The sequence below is a fragment of the Acomys minous genome, assembly GCF_964271855.1.
Source record: "Acomys minous genome assembly, chromosome: 1".
Taxonomy (NCBI): domain Eukaryota; kingdom Metazoa; phylum Chordata; class Mammalia; order Rodentia; family Muridae; genus Acomys; species Acomys minous.
In genome coordinates, this window is record NC_140483.1 from 73,781,926 (window position 1) to 73,800,475 (window position 18,550).

The following is an 18,550-nucleotide window of genomic DNA, read 5'->3' on the forward strand; positions in this document are numbered from 1 at the left end:
GGTTCCTGGTCGAATTGCCAAATTTTACATTAAGTTAATGTATATAATAAAGAATGACTGGCAAGTGGTGAATTTAAAACAGGGGCCAAACATCAGAGGTTCTGGTCCCATTACAAAGTCAGTTTTCACACTGGCTTGCTCTTTTCATGGACATCAAAATGTGGAGGTCCCTTGCTGTGACTAAAGTTTATCTACAGACAAAACAGGAGACATGCAGTGCAGCGAGAAGCTAGAGACCCAGGAGACATCAGTAGCTGCAGATGATGTCAACTCTCTAGACTGAAGAACGGGAGGAGCTGTGCCACTGCAGCATCTGGGATGGCAATCCCAACTGTTAATGTGTGCTGCAGTGTGCCTCTTCTAGTTGCTCAACCTCAGTTCAGATACCAGAGAGAAGCCTCTGTGCTTCTGTCATCCTCAATTAGCAATTCTAATCACACTAGTTATAAACACCTTATACTAAAATCACCCAATACACTTCATCTTATCAGGACATGTTCAAAGAATCATATATATATATATATATAAAATCTAGGGAAATGGCTCTGTTGAAAAAGTGATTACCATATTAGAATGAGTACTTGAGCTCAGATGACCAGCACCCATATTAAAAAAAGATAGATGTCTGTCCTTTTCTCCAGTACTGGGAGAAGATGAAAATATAGGAGGATCTCTATAACTTTGACTGAAATAGGGTAATGGCTGGACATCTTAATATCACCTTATAAATAAAAAAAATACTGTAAAAAGCATTCAATAAGTAAACATCAATAAATAAATAAATGAGTCTTCAACTAATTATATATCCAAACAATACAAACAAAGAAAGAGAACCAAATTGGTGAGTTCCAGGTTCAATGATTATGTCTGTCTTAAAAAAAAAATAAATGGAGAGTGACCAAGGAAGACATTGCATGTTGACACCTGGCCTCCATGCACAGGAGCATACACACACACATACACACACACACACACACACACACACACACACACACACACACACACACACACACACATATTCTGAAGTAAAGCAGAGTCAGCGTTCATTGAGCATTATTAGTTCATTAGTTTTCTGGTCAGTTAAACTTGGCATTCCTCAGGAGGAAAAGAGATTATCTCTCTGAGGTCACACTTTATGGGAGGTTAATGAGGTCAGGGAGAAATTGTTTATTAAATTCTAAGGAAAAAAACAGAGTAGAATTTAGTTTGAGTCAAAGAACATATTCCTTCAACTAAACACACTGAGTTACTGTGCTTGCCACAAAAAGATCTTGTCTGGGCTCAGCCTCCACCAGATATGCAGAGATGTTGGACATTACCTCTAAGTCTCATATTCATTTATTTGGGGCACAGCAGTTAATAGTTTCTGTGATAGTTTTCTTATGTTGACTGTCAACTTGTCACACTCTAGAGTTATCTTAGAGACAAAGCTCTGGGTAATGTCTGTGAGGAAGATTCTAGGCAGGATAACTGAGGAGCACAGCCTCACCTTAAATGCTGCATTCCTGCACTGAATCAAAAGGAGAAAATCTTCTGAGTACCAGCATTCATCTTTCTCTGCTTCCAGACTGCAGATGTGATGGATCAGTCTAAGACACAGCCCATAGGATGGTGCTGCCCAACCCAAAAATGAAGACTATGAACTCCCTCACAGAAATTATCAAGGTTTGTTTCCTAAGTGACTCTACATGGAGCCTAGTTCATAATCAATATTAATCAACACAAATCCTATCATTTCTAGCTAAATATCAATAATAATTCTTATTTTACTTGAATTTAAGTGCACTACAAAGCTCACAATATCTGTAGATGTTGAGAGAAGCTTCTAGTTGATTTCCGCTGTAGTTTTCACATGGTGACCCATGGACAACTGGAGTAGGAGCATGTTGACTTGGGAATCAGCATGGTCATAAGTCATCTCCATCCTCACAATGATTGTCAACTTTGTCATGCACAATCTTAGACATACAGGATTATCTTTTTCAGATGCTCTTTCCTCTAGAATTACTGGATAGTTCATGGGACATGTGCTGCAACTTCTTGCTTTCTATGGTCTCCATTATATTTATACAAAATAAACAGTACTGATATTTGAAAAATCTATGTAGATATGTAAAATTTACATTGCATTTAAGCAGTCAGAAATGATATCATGTCTGGAATGTTTAAAAATTCCTAATGTAAGGAAATTTCCATTTGCAATGCAATCATTATACTAGAAACAAAGCTGGCATAGTTTAGATGTAAGAAGTCTGTGTAGTCCCTGTGCATAAGTTCTGATCTGACTTTGCATAGACACATGGGGTGAGGCTGACTCTTCTTCTTTGTGTGTGCTTTTGTGTGTTCGTGTAAAAACATATGAGTATATCTACATGTAGAGGTAAAACGTCAATGCTAGCTATCTTTGTCAATCTTTGTTTTATTTTTTTGAGACAGTATTTCTCACTGGAGCTCATTAATTGCATAGTCTTTCTCATGAGTGAGCCTCGGTGACCAGTCAGTCTCCACTTCTCAAGTGCTGACAGGTTTATTTTACAGTACTCTCCTTTTAAGATGATGCTACATATACACACCTGAGTGGTAAGCCCTTTCCTGGTTTTATCTTTTCCTTAGCCCTTCGTTATTTTTTTTTCTATATTTTCTTTATGTGATGCCTGGGACTAAACAGTCATTTCAGTCCAGCCTGAGTGTAAGGTAGCCTCATAGGGGTCAATCTGATATTATGTGTCCAAAGCTGACTGACCACGGCTGTAGGCATATTGTTATATAAGAGAATTAATCTTATTTATTTATGTCATGTACATTAAGCTTTGTTACTTGAGCTATAAAATACTCTAACATATAAAATATACAAGATGCCAACTCTAAGATAGAAAAAGAATCAAATCACTGAAGGTGACTAGTATTACTTTTCACTTTAGTGGCTTCTTCACACTCTAATGTGACATCAGCCTTCAGGGAAGTTACTAAATTTCTGTATCTAATTCACACTCTGTTCAAAGAGTTGCTACTTGGACATGAAATGCCCTAGTTTTTCTCATTTACTTAAAAAAATAAGAAATAGAAATAAATAAGTTCATAGCCCTCATTCAGCTCTAACTCCACATTAAATCAATAAAATATGCCTTGGGAAGAAGAAATCCTTTTGTTTATGTAATCAAAGGAATGAATTCTCTAGTTACTTTTAAATATTAGCATAAACCCTCAAAACTAATTTCTCTGTGTAAAATATACTTAATGCAGAATATGTCCTGAGAGTATCATATCTAGAATTTCAAAATTTAGTCATGATGCTAATGTCTTTGCAACACAGCATTCACTCTCTTCTACTAACAGAGGTGCTATTGCATGATGTTTGTTGCCAGGCAACCCGTTAACATGTGTTCAATCGTTCAGTGAATTGTTAAGTTGAAGAAATTGGTTCTCATAGGTAGACTTTTAAATATTTTTGTAATTGTAATTACATAATTTTTCCCTTCCTTTTCTACCCTCCAAGCACTCCGATATACTCTCCTTGCTGGCTTTCAAATTAATGGCCTTATTTTTTATCAATTGTTGTTATATACACATATGTGTAGACATATTTATTCCTAGATCAATAAATATACTTTACTCTGTCTGTGAAATGCTATTTGTATATGTTTTCAGAACTAACCAGTTGATGTGCTCTTCCTTGGAAAAATGCATTTCTCCTGGTTTCAGGAGATATTCGTAATAGTTCATTTTGTGGGGTTAGGCATTTGGTCTTTAGCATGTCTGTTGCTGTTCTTTTTTTTTTATTTCTTCCTGTTCTTATTAGACACATGGTTAGGCAATCCTGTATTGAGACTTTATGGTACATTTTGTACCTATATTAGCTTGCTTTTTTTTTTCCTGTTTGCCTCTTATATCACATGACATCTATCTGCCCATCTACCATCTATCTAATGTATTATCTACTCATCTACTTAAATATCATTTTTCTATTGATATAACTATTTATACATTTAATAGCACTAGACTTTTTAACCAAATAATAGTTATAAAATACTTACTATATTTAGGCCCTATGGAATATTGACTCCTTTGGTACCCAAAAATGTTTATTTAGCAATTTCTCTAATCACAGGTTTGTATTTTAAAGAACTAACCTCCTCTTTAGTTGTACAAAAATTTGCCATAATTTCTTCATAGAAATTATCAACTATAACATGACATAAGAGATGAACCAATATTCATAGACATGCATACACATGTATGTATAATTGCATACACGTGTGTGTGTGTGTGTGTGTGTGTGTGTGTGTGTGTGTGTGTGTGTGCATGTGTGTGTAGGTACTGGGGGAAAGGAACAAAGTTTAATGTTATAAAAAGTAATCATGAGTTAAGTGTAGAAAACTCAGATTTCCCCCATTAGTAAGAAGCTCTGTGGATTGCTGAAAAAAGATTTTCAACCTACCACACTGAGGAAGGCATCTGCCATGCCAACTGTGGAGGGATCCTTGGAAGCATCTACAGACTCAGTGCATTTCTCTTTACTTATGAAGTGTTTTGAGTTATTATAAACAAAGCTTGTAGTGTCAACAAGACTTACATGACCACCAAAATCTGAATACAGTGTTCATTTAAGTTTAGAGTTTAGAAGGCTCAAGATATTGGAGAGAAATGTTATATGTGCAGTCTTGACAGATTTCTAACGAAACCATTGAAGTTGTAGTAAGAACAAAACTTGACTCCTCATATAAAGTCCTAGGCAACATTTCATTAGTATGAATATAAAAATAAAATCTATATTTTAATCAGCTGGATTGAACACTTTTTAAATATACCAATATCTACATGAGGCTGCATTTCTCTTGATATTAGGAAGTGTTTCTTTTTCCCCATTATTTCTTTTTACTAGAGTTAAGGAAACACTCTTCATATTGATAATTGAGTTCTAGTTGACAAAGGTAGAGAACTGAGAAGGGCAACTACCTACAATCAAGAAGAAGACAGACATTATGGTAAAGTGAAATCAGTGCAATAAATGGATGATGAAATATGCCTTGGAAGATGGGGAATCTCATTTCCATGTGTCTCCTAATATATCTCCTAAATAACTTTTGCTTTTCTGATTCTTCTTTTTATGCTCTTACTTTCTGCCTTGTACATGCTTTGCTTCATTCTTTAAACTTCTAACATTTTATTCCACATTATAACCACTGCTATAGTTAGCTTCAGAAGTCAAGTAAAGAGTCCAGAGACAGATGAGAAAGTCTCACTTGGAAAATTACCAAGATCACATTAGGATGTATTCATAATTATAAGAAAATTTCTTGACTGATAATTGGTGGAGGAGGGCCATCCCATTCTGGATGACACCATTCCTGAGCTCCATCAGAAAGTCAGCTGAGAATAAGCTAGAAAGCAAGAAAAATTGTGAACCAATTAGACATTCTCCCTTTATGGTTCCTGATGTGAATTCTTACCCTGATTTCCCTTAGAGATGGATTGTAACTTCAAAACGTAAGCCAATTTATCTTTCTTTTCCCATTTGTTCTGGTTTATAAAAGCAACCGAAGACACAAGAACAAATACATTAGCTCAATTACATTCATTCCAAGAAAATCTTCTTAATCAGTTGTGCGACTTTGATAGATAAACAAACTTCTATTCACCTGATATAGGAGCATGAAGACTAAAAGACATCTGAAATTCTGAATATTCCATCCCATCTAGAATGATGAGTCATGAAACATGCATGCCTGAAGTCTCTCTACAACTTTCAGGGAGCTTGGCTGGTTGGAGAGTCTCTTTGCTGTGGCAATTGTTATCTTGTGAACTTGTAAGTCTCTGTAACTTCCAGTAAGCTTGAAGAATTTTGTTTTCTGAGATTTGTGAGCCTTATTTATGTCCTCAGAATCAAGGAGCTTCATCTGGGAAATGCTTCAGAAACTGTGAGCCATGGGCATGTGTTCCATAATTTCCTAATTATATATTTCAACATTTTTCTTATTTTTAGTTTTTAAAAATGCTTTAGCTTTATATAGCACAAACTTTCTGATTCAAGTATTTCATGATAACCAAAGGAGAATTTAGTTTTTTCATTATCACAATTTTCCCTATCCTAGGGAATTTAATATATATTAAAGAATGAATGGTACTTTCTAGCATTTCACCCAAATTCTCTAAATGAGAATGTTTTTATGAAGATATTTGATTTGTGACAACTTCTGTAGTGATAAACTCCTGGGATCAGTGAAGGCTTCCTTTCAGTGAACTTTAAGAATAAGAATTAACTCTCTTGTCTTAGAACCTGAAGGCATACTTCAATGAAACATCACTTTCCACTACTTTGAAATTTGTTCAATACCAAAATGTCATTTCAGTTCATACTTCCCTTCTCTTGACTTTTGCTTATTTTTCATTTATGAGATATAATTCTGACCTTTTTCATTGCCGATAAGTGGCTAAATCCAACTTTATTTTACCACCAGTGATTGGCTACATACCTGACTTGGCAACAACTTTAATGGATGAGAATCTCCTAAGTCCAGATTCTTTTTTATTATTTCAATGAAATCATTGTAATCAAAAGGATTTTAAGAGTAAAATAAAGAGATAAAGAAGAGAATCATATATTAAAGTTAGTATTAAAGGGACACACAGGAAAATCCAGTGACATCGATTAACATGAAGATGTACAAAAAAGTCTAGGACATGAAGTAAAGGCTATAAGAGCTAGAAACAGGAAAGAAACACAATTTCCCCAAATGATTCATACCATGGCCATTCTGACTCCGTATTTTGAAGCTCATGAATGCTGCTGAACTTCCAATCCACAGACATTAAAAATAATTAGTTTGTAATTTAAGCAATTTAAATTATTTAAACTTGCAGCAATGTAATATACTGGCCACATGAAGTTATATGTGTCCTTATTCATTTTGCACGTAAAAAGTACAAGTGACAAACTGTTCTTTTAATGTGGATATTAGAGGGAAAACGACAGATGAGGACAAAAATTAATGAGGCTGAAGAGATGGCTCTGTGGTTAAGAGCATTTACTGCTCTACCAGAAGCCATTATTTTTTTTCCAGTAGCCACAAAGGAAACTATTGTTTCAGGAAATCTGATACCTTCTTTGTCTTATAGCATATAAATAAGTGTTATTCTCAAATACAGAAGCACACAAGCACATACACATACACACATACACACACACACACACACACACACACACACACACACACACAGGACAGAGGAAAAGAGAAAGGATGCTAAAAATAAATCTTTTTTTTTTAAGAATTAGAGGAGAAATAGGAAGTCACAAATTACTAAGAGCTATTAACACCTTACTGTCTGTCCTTACATCTTTTCTTTAATGCTGCAAGCATAAAGTTAGCTTAGAGTCAAAAGAAGGCACCATTTGATCATTTATGAATCAAAAATGTAATCATAATATATGTTGGTAGGGAAGAAAATTCCCTCACCTCTTCCAAAAACTAAAATGCTTATCATAATAAAATAAACATTTTAGCTACCTAGTTATTTTGAAAGTATTATACCTTAAGAGAAATACTGTTCATTATGCATTATGGTTTTATGTAATTGCATCATAGCAATTTGCTCAAATGACCCCTTTTAAAAAAAAGGAATTGGATGTCTTTAAGAAAAATGAAACATTTGATCTTGCTGTGATTCCAAAATTATTCTATCTTTATCTCTTATACAGGCTCAAAAATACCCTAGACATTTGAATATGTTCATAGGCAAAAGCTATTTCATCAGGTAGTGTCCAGTCAACACTGTGGACATCAGGTAGTGTCCAGTCAACAACTGTGAAGATAAGTTATGTAGGTGTAAATGTTTACTTACTCAGGCTATTCAGCTTTCTTGAGACAAGAAGCATGATATATCTCTGTGAGAATAGCTTTCGTTTCTAATCCCATTGTTTCCTTATTATTTTTCTCTTCTTAAAGTTGTGAATGAAATGTTTTAATGAGCATTGTGATTTACTTTGTTAATCACCTACATCCAAAGATAAGGGGTGATGGGGATAGAGACGCAATACTTTCAAAGAGATAGGGCTTGATCAGAGTATGATAGAGGTACATTACTCTTTCTACAGTTCATAAAATACACGAATAAAAAATTTGATGCTTGAAACATTTTGTTCTAAAGCAAAGGTAGTGACAGACCTTTTATATGAGATATGGATGAATGGTGTCTTGACACCTGCAGTAAATCTGTTGTTGAGACGAAGAGGAAGACAGGTATGTAAATAATTTCTTTATTCAAAGAATAACAAGAAAGCTTCAGCCATTTTAGTAAATTCTCAAGGACAACACACAGATTATTTTGAAAATCTAAGACATGTGGTTCTTTTTATTCATTGCAGAGACTCTTGGGTTGGATGCAGAAGTTGCTGGAGCAAACACTTTGGGTTTTGTTGGATGCCTTTCTTCAGTCCAATACAATCACATAGCACCACTGAAGGCAGCTCTCCGCCATGCCAGCATTGCACCTGTGACTGTCAGAGGGGCCTTGACTGAATCCAGCTGTGCCTCCTTGGTGGACTCTGATGTGAATGCTGTGACCACTGTGCATTCTTCATCAGGTACTTTCCATAGGATGCTTCCCTGCGTTTCCATCACAAGCACCATATCTGCTGTCCTTTAGAGCCAAATTGTTTCACAACAGTGCTCAGCACTTTACCTTTTATGATTATAGGTGGTTATGAATTGTAAGTGGCTTCTCATGGGTCATATCTATATTTACCGAACACTCTGACTGAAGCAAATTAAGGAAGAAAGAGTTTAATTTGAGTCACAGTTGTGTCCAGTCCATCATAAATGAAAGGAGTTTGAAGTAGCTGAAGAAGAAAATGGTTATGCATGCCTGTATTTGGAGCATTCTCCATTTATACAGTTCAGAATGCCATCCAGAGAGTGATGCCAAACCCAATGGGCAATACTTTCACCTCAGTTAAGAAGTCAAGATAATGCCAAAAAGCATTCCCAGAGTCTTGCCTAGGTGATTATAAATTCTGTCAAATTGACTATTACCATTAAGCATTATACAAACAATGGTGAATAGAAATAGATAATATAGGGTCATGGACACTAGACTAAGCAGTTGCTTTAGTTAATAATAAATTATAAGTATGAAATTTAATATTATTTAGATACTGTACATTTATCTGATTAAAATTAATAATTAGCAAGTTAACAATTAAAATTAACTACAGATATTTTAAATAGAATTCTTGTTTCAGGTGCTTAGCAGCTATAGATAGTGTATAGTTCAGGTAGTATGTATTGTGCACTTATGCATAATATGTATGTGCTTTTGTCCTTCATTATTGTTTAAGTGGAAACTTATATGAGGATTTAAGTATTTAATCATCACAAAAACATCACAATGGGGGATTATATAAGGCTACCATCACTATTATGAACTAGATTTTTGGAGGAAAAATTAACAAAATTATAGACATGTAAAGGATTAAGTGTGATACTTGGTATGTATTATACAATGATTGTTTACATTAAATTAGTTGGAAAGATCTAGGAAGAGAGCTCAATGGCTATATACTTGTTGTTTAATCATGAGAACCAAGTTACAATTTTTAGTACCTATGTAAAATGCCAGAAGTACAAGTAAGCACTTATAACCCAGAGCTGAGCCAAATAAAAGAGATACATGGGGCTCCTTGGCCAATCAACCACTCTGAATTGGTGAGCTCCAGATTTAATGAGAGGTATAGTCTCAAAAAGCACCATAAAAATGATGTAAAAAATAAACACAAGAAATAAATCTATGATCATACTATTGGCCCCATGTGATAATGTAACTGTCTCACACATTCATCGTTCACACATATACATAAATACATATGTGCGTAAATAAACATACATAAATGTATTTTCTACATATAAATCATTTTACCTATTTATACTTTGTGTTTGTGTGTCTGATAAAAACCTTTGATAATAAAAACACGTTTATTTTGTGGCGTTCTTCACTATAGCATTCATATCTTCTATTTTTTTTCTATCAAGGTCTGTTTATTGATTAACCATATACTTTAATTACCAAAATTTTAGGTATTTCCAAATATCCTTATATTCTTCTATTAGGTTTTGCTTGTCTCTTTGTTTTCTAGATTCTGAATATTAGTAAAAGCATTCTTTTCTCTTTTATTATGGTTGATTTACTGTACTTGATATAATACTGTTTTTTTTCACATTCTTTTTGAATAAGAGATCAACTTTTTTGGCTGTGTAATATTTTAGTGTGTTTTTATGTGCATGTATGTGCATTTGTATATATATATATATATATATGTGTGTAGAAGCACAATTTTTTTTATTAACTCATGCACTGATAGTAACGTTGCTTCCACATATTAGGTCTTATGAATAATACCAAACTGGTCATGGAATTAGAGACAAATGTAGGTATCACCATCCCTTATTTAACATTATATTAGAAAAACCGGGCTGTGGTGGTGCACACATTTAATCCCAGCACTCAGGAGGCAGAGGCAGGTGGATTGCTGTGAGTTCAAGGCAAGCCTAGTCTACAAAGTGAGTCCAGGACAGCCAAGGGTACACAGAGAAACCCTGTCTCGAAAAAACTAAAACAAAACAAAACAAAACAAAAAAAACATTATATTAGAAAATCACAGTAATCAAAATTATATACTAGTGTCATATAAACCAATATATAGACAAAGACAATGGATTAGAGATTCCGCAAGGAAAACCAGGCTTGTGTTGTCAGAACATGTTCAGCAAGCGCTAGAAGAAAGGACAGTCTCTTCAGAAGTGCCTTGTGATAAGCCAGCTACAAGCAACTCATGCAATTGGTTCATCGTCTTACTCTATAAAAAATATACTTGACACTTAAATCATTAATCTGGTTATAAGTCTTAAAACCAAAAACTTTGCAGAAAAAATATTAGAAAAATACTCTTGATATTAGTCTTAAACTATATTTTATTGATATTAATAAAATGCAAGTCATGAAAGCAAAAATAAGTGAGTGATTGAGACTAGGTTTAATGGATTCACTCTGATAAGGAAATGAAAGGATCAGTCAAAAGAAGAGTAAAACTTGTAGGGTATGAGCAATGGTTGGCATTTGTATTTCTTGGGAGTCAAATTTCAAAACATATTAATTGATCTAACTCAACAGCCAGAAAAAATAGCCATACTAAAAGTGGACAAAGCAGCAAAATATACGTTTTCACAAAGATGACTTAACCATGTCCAGTACAAAAGTGCCACATGAAAACTATGGCCACATGAAAAGTGCCAATACCCATCAATCATTAAGGATGGTAAACTGTGTGGCAATGAAATGCTTCCTATCACTTTCAGAATAGCTGTTATCAAAAGGAAGTTGTGGAAGACAGAAAGAAGATTCATTACTGATAGTCCTCAGATAGAGGGAGCTTATGTGTGTGTATGTGTGTGTGTGTGTGTGTGTGTGTGTGTGTGTGTGTGTGTGTGTTTATTCAGCATTTCAATCTATCATCTATTTATCCACCTATCTATCTGTCACCTTTCTTTCTGTGTATCTATGTATCATCTATATATCTAACATTTTTAATCAATCAGGCTTAAATACATATTGATGCTAGTCAGCAATAGCAGGAATCATGGGAAATTTTTGGCTTTGGGATTTGAATGTGTCCTTTGTTTGAAGCAAGGCAGGTAAGCTTGAGCCTTTTAAGATCAGATCTATTGAGGAATTTTGAAGAAACCTGTGCTATGTAGATTGCTTCAAGAGGTCTCATCATTGTCTCTAAGGTCTTTAGTGGAGAGCACATTGACTTTGGAAGTGTGAGTTAAATGTCAGGGTGTTTTGGGATGAAGGCTGTAGGGTTGAGTTTTGTGTGTGCTAAAGGCATGCTTGTGTATGTAACATTTACTGCACTTAGGTATTAATTAGTACAGCATTGTGTGACACTATTCCTGAGAAGATGTGAAGAAACATCCACTTAGCACAGATAGGGAACTGGGTCAGAGACCAAAGCTAGGATATGACCAAATTCAAATTTGAAAAAACTAATGAGTTTTATTGGGGCTATTTATAGGACTATGGGTGGTGGGTTATTCACAAGGAGAGAAATTACTCAATGGTCGATGCATCTTCAAATCCTACCCCAGAATGGACTATGCCTTATATAAGCAGAAGCACTGGAACTTATTGAAAAATTTGTAGGTAGCTCTAAAGGTCAGATAGTGCCTTTTCCAGGCAGTCCAGATATATCTCTGCCCCTTCCAGGCTTCTCTGATGGGCTCAGACCTTCCAAGCAGCTTGACTGATATGAAAGTACCTCTAATCAGTCCTTACTGCCTTATATAGGGAATATACTCCCTATATAAGAAGAAGACTATTGTATCTGGTCAGTTTCTGGAACTTCCTAGTGTTGCTGAATTTTTTACTTCTGGAGTTTTATGGGACCACCCTTTAGAACATTCTGAGGCTTAAAACGCTTGCATGCATGGGGGAATGCATTAACTTAAAATTTTTTTTCATACCAGTTAAAGATATCCATACCCTGGCCAGCAAGGCCTCCAAATGAGTCATAAAATTCAGAAAAAAATTAAATTATTAGTTTTCTGTATTAATTGATACATCACTATTCCGCTAGAGATTGATGCATATATAGAAATGGTAATGACAGGGTCTTCATTAAAATTTTCCTTTGGCACTCTAGTATGGCAAAAGATGATTCTCAAAGGAAATGTGTAAGTATTGTTGCATAGTTCTGGTGAGATCTGTCATAGTTATTACTGAGTAAAAACTGAACCTGGGTTAGTCAGCAAGGAATGTCTAGTGCTATACATAAAATTTGGAGTCCTTACACAATGTATATATGCAAATATATACTCATATGGTATTACATTTTTGACAGAAAAATGATAGCTAGACTGATAGGTGAGTGGATTTAGATAGACAAATGGTAAGTTGCAGGTGGAGGATGCATAGACAGGTATATTTATGCATCTAGGTTAAGGCTTTTGTTTTGGGAAGAGGGATCAGGTTTTAATTATCACTGTGATAAGGATTACTTTGCAGGACATGACCACGAAAGATACTACTGAAACTGTCACCTTATCAAAACTGAAATGTTTTCTCTGTGGCATTAGTGAACACTAGAGTTAGAATTTATAAAGTAAATTAAGATGTATCAACCGAACAACATCAAAATATATTAGAAGTAGAGAAATCTGAATTATTATCGGTACTATGCTATTTACAATTTTAAAAGTAGCATACCAGGTTAATAAAGTTGGAAGTGATATGAGTGTGTTAAGGCAAAGGATTCAGGTGAATACTTGGCAATTCAGATTTGAGTATACATGAAGAAGCAGAAAGAATTCCAGGAAGGATACTTGACATAGAACATGCCAGAGTAAGAAAGTCTTAATAGCATAGGAGGTGGAATAGCTAAATATCTGACTTTCCCACTTGCTGTCTCTCCCTCCATCCCTGACTCTCTCCTTCTTTGTCTTCCTGCTTCTCTCTGTCTTACTACATGCCTTCCTGTTTTACTGTCTTTTCCCTGAGATCCTGTCACTCCATCTCTCTTCCTTCCTGCTTCCTGACTCTCATTTTCCTTCTGTCCCTTTTTGACTCCCTATGACTCTGTCTCCTTTCTGTCTTCCTCTCTAAGCTTTTCTATCTTCTTCTTGTCACCTATCTCTATCTTCTTTCCTATCCCCTTCCTCATCCTTTTCCTCTGCACCTATCTATTCCTTCCCTGTCGTTTTCCTCCTTTCATCCCTCCTTTTCCCTGTCTCGTTCACTTCCTAAGTTGCTAGTCCTCTGTTTCTTTCCATTTCTTATTTTCTCTGTTTTCCATCCTTCATTATATGCAAAGTTCAAGGTCACCCTCTACTATATAGCAAGTTTAACAGCAGCCTGGGATATATGAGACACTGTCTCAAAAGAGAAATAAATTGGACTAGAGCCGTTGCTCAGAGATTAAGAGTACACACTGGACAGGTGCTCTCCCAGTGAGGGCTGCTCTGCAGTGCTAATTCTTTCTATGCTTTTGACTGTCATTTTCAATAGACTCATGTGCTATTTCAGCTGAAGAGTGTATTGAGGAAAAGAGGAAAGTATGTTTGGAGTACAAGGCAGCTGTCATTCCTTGGAATTCTTCAGCAAAGCGGAAGTTTGAGGGGATGAATGAAGATGTATGGGCTAGATAACTCCCTCACATAGCTCAAAGCTATCTCACAACTTACTTATAAGCTAATGAAACAATAAAATATGGGTTGTAAGCAGTACATTTACTCATCTTTAAATATTTGTAATGTGTATATGTACATGTCAATAAACAAACGGAGGTGAGAGGGCAAGATTTTGGGAGTTAGGTCTCTCCTTCATCTTGTTTCAGAAGCACAGTTTCTCTTTTTTCTATACTTAATCTGGATAGGTGACCAGTTACCATTTCACTGGGGTTAGAGATTGGAACCCCAGAATTCAGCTATTTTTTACTTATATTTTAATTTACTTATTTTTACATTATATTTATATATTTATTGCAAGGTCACCATGCCACATACACATGCATACAACTATTGTATGTCTTTTAAGAAAACTCTTTTTTGATTTTGAAATGTGTTTTTACATGTGTGTGTGTGTACCAATTTCTTTTATTCATTTTTTAATTCGTTAACTTTACAACCATATTGTAGCCACACCTTCATCACTCCAGGTCACACCCTGCCTCCTTCATCCCCATTGACACCTCCCCTAGTACTCAGAATGTGGGAGCCCTACTCTGCTATTATCTGACCTCAGCCTATCAAGTCTCTTCCTCTTTCTCTGTGGCCTGTTAAGGTTGGTAAGCCAGGGAGAAGGGATCAATGATTTGGCACCAGAGTCCATGTCAGAGGTAGCCAATTCTCCTTATATTATAGGATACACAAAGAGACCCTGCTGCCCATCTACTACATCTGAGCAGAGTGTCTTAAGTCCTCAACGCAAATGGGCCTTGATTTATGCATCAGTCTATGCATCACCTCACTCCCATCCCTAGCCTTCATTTCTTGCTCCATTAGTCTACTTGTGGAGCTCCTCTCCTATCCAGGTCTTTCTGTATTCCAATAAATAATTGACACCCTTCACTACAGCCTAATGTTTGAAGTTTGTCTGAAAGTCTCAGCATCTGCTTCCATCCCCTGCTGGGTGGACTCTTCAAGAGGATCTCTTTGGTAGGCACCCATCCTGTTCCCTCTCTTCAACTACTTCTTTTGTCTATTCAATTTGCACTTCTTAGTGAGAATTAAGCATTTTCCAAAGGGACTTGATGGAACTAGAAAGATCATCCTGAGTGAGGTAACCGACACCAAGAAAGACATGCTTAGCATGTACTCACTTATACATAGATGTTAGCTCAACATAGATGCCCTCTGAGAAACTCCACCCATCTAAGAATTGGGACAGATACTTGGAGTCACAGCCAGACTCTGGGCAAAGTGCAAAGAGGTGCATGGAAGAGTTGGGGGATGGAAGGACGAAGAGAGTCAGGAGTTCTACAAGGAGACCATCAAGTCCAGGCAATCTGGACCCAGGGTGCCTGCACAAACTGATACACCAACCAATCAAATTATAAGCAGAGAACCCAGACTCCCTGTTCAGATGTAGCTGATATACACGTTCCTATGGGGGAGGAGTGTGAGGACTGACCCTAATAGGAACTGTGGTTCCCCTGACTTTGTCACTGCCCCTTGGCAAGGAGGCTTTGCAGGCGCACAGAGAAAGGGGATTCAGGCTATCCTGATGAGATGAGATAGGTTGAGATCAGATGATGGGGGAGGAGGGCCCTCCTGTCAGAGTAATAGAGGAGTGGAATAGGGAAAAAGAGGGAAGGAGGGTAGGAACAGGAAGATAAATGCAAGGCATAACAATTGAGATGTAATGTAAACTATAATAAAATATAATGAAAAAGAAAAAGAAAGGAGTATCCTGAGTGAGGTAACACAGACCCAGAAAGACATTCATGATATATGCTAACTTTTAAGTGGCTATTAGCCACATAATAGAAGATAACCACACTACAATACATACAATTTGCCTCTTAATGCAGGTTCTGGGATTGAACTCAGGTCATCGTTTTGAATACCACTTACTTAGGTTCCTTTTAAAATGCTAGATTATATTTCACTGTAGAAATCTTGTTACACTTCATAGATATACATTGCATATTCCCTACTTGTAGCTGAGTGAAGTTTAAATTTTGCCTTTCTTCTTGTAGACCCCTTTGGGAAGCCAGACAAGCGAGAACCACTTACAAATGCAGCACGAAGTGACTCAGCTGTCATTGGAGGTAACCTGCTTGATTACTGAATTCAGGGAAGATACCAATGATCCTGTTCTCTTCAGAAAGTTATCTGAAACCTTCCTTACTTATCATCCAAAACCTAGAATCAGGCACTCTTTGTCCAGCCCTTAACCTCATGCATGGTGCAAGATTAACATTGACCGCTACTCCAGTGCCAGCAGCTCCTTGGATCCATTCTCCATTAAATTCAGCCAACAGTCAACAGCTGGAGCATTTACTCACAGACAGGCAACATGCATCTTGTTCATTACATCCAGTTGTTAGTTCTAAAGCACCATCAAAACAGACCAATATAATCATGTTACATAAAGAAGTCAGATTGGGGCAGACAGATGGACACAGCTGCAGTCATTTTCAGTTACCCTCTAACCAAGTGATTTCGGTTAGAACTAATGAGCAGGGTGAAGGCTACATGACGGAAGTTGTAAATCCAACAGTCCATCTGGTTATGGATAAAGAGATTGTTTGGTCTGCTTATAGCTCACCCACCACAACCTTCTCTTCATTTAATTTTTGAGATAAAAGTTGGCTTCACCCTATTCTACTCTTTATTCTGTCTCAGATAGTCTAATGCCTGCAGTAGTTTGGTGTTCCCATCTGGGTCTTTCAACATGAAATATCTTCTAATGTTGGCTTAATGTAAGATACCACAGATATGCACATCTATTTCCATTGATGACTTACAGCACTAGCAGGTGCCTCACACCTGTATTCTGGCAGTTGCGATGAATGAATCCACACCAGATGGAGTTCTTCAAAAGTCAGCAGGAGTTTTTCATTTCACTTCTATTTAATTAGCTCTGGCTCTGGGTCAGAGCTGTACAAAGTATAAAGATAATGGATGAGAGATACACTAACTGCCTTCCTAACATGAGTGGAGTATAGAGGAGATAGGAAAGCAGGCAGTAATAATGCCATATAAGCTGGTTCCTAAAAATAAATGGAATGGGAAGACTCCACTACAGTAGCATTCCAGAGAACCAGGACTATTCCTTAGGGACATCTTTAAAACACCTATGTAAGCTGACTGCCTTCTCCAAGGAAAAGAATTGAACTTGATTTTTTTTTTGCAATCAGTTAATGTCACATATAATTTTATAATTTTTTATTCTTATAAACTTTCATTTAATAAGGAAAGATGGGGTTCTGGCATTCCACACTCATTGGCATGCTCTGTTGAGTCGCTCTGAGAATGAGAAGGTTAACAAAGCCCTACAGCAGATCAAGGGTAGCTTCTTTAGCTTCCAGTCTGCAATAATCCTTTCAAGCCAACAGTGAAAAAAGAGGCAACCTCTGCCACCCTTTAAATCGACAGATCATGCTACCCAAACTAGACTATCAACTTTGATATTTTATTTTGCCTTATTTTAAAATATTAGGGAAATGTGCTACAAAATGAGTTTAGAATATATGACCCTCATAAGTGGTCTTAGCCATTGAAAGAACTTTTTTTTTTTAATTGGTAAAAGATAGGTGTATATATTTAACTTTCTGGTACCTAGTCACATAAGTAGTAGAATTTAGAGCAAGGAATTCTTGGCAAGGCTGAATAATGACCACTAATAGGTTTCTAAAGTAGGTGCTTTTCTCACTAGTTAGACAACTTAGACAATGTGAAATATGTAAAAATATATACTTTTTCAGAAATTAAATCATTTTTGATGACCAAAACTTCAGAGTTTTGTTGCTATTAATTTTGTGATATACTGTGTGTTGCTTACCTGCTTTATTTTCATTTATTTAATTTGAAATAAGGTTTCTCTATGAGTCCCAGGATGGTGACATGGTAGAGATAGCACGAGAGCTTTTGCCTCAAACCAAAGTGGAAGACAAGTGGAGACTCCTTAAATTTGTCACTTGTTATTAACATAAGTGCTAAGGCAGCCACATGCCTACACACAAACAGAGAGAGACAGAGACACAGAGAGACAGAGCAAACAATTTAGTATGGCATTTAGACCGGTAAATTCTTGGCAAAGCTTGGTGTATTTAAACTCTGTGAAATCTGGATTTGATCCCTAGCAACAAAAAACAAAACACAACTCGAAAATACACCAATCTTTTCTTTCTCTAACCCCATATTTATTCTTTGGACATCAGCATAACCTTCTAGAAGGAACAGTCATTTCCCCTTGGAACTGGGTTTGCAGGGGGCTTTGTAGAATTGGAAGGACCAGGGCTTCTGAGTAGGTCATTATTTCTGGATACAAAGTATAT

General features: G+C 36.2%; 1 protein-coding gene across 1 annotated transcript in view; it reads left to right on the forward strand.

Annotated features, from left to right (window-relative positions):
- The window catches only part of CNTNAP5 (contactin associated protein family member 5), an 893,510-nt gene that overhangs the window by 867,721 nt on the left and 7,239 nt on the right, over positions 1-18,550 (forward strand). The window contains exons 22-23 of the mRNA XM_084797079.1: positions 8,363-8,581; positions 16,247-16,318. Coding sequence (XP_084653205.1) covers positions 8,363-8,581; positions 16,247-16,318 — 291 coding nt within the window. The remainder of the gene's footprint in view (positions 1-8,362; positions 8,582-16,246; positions 16,319-18,550) is intronic.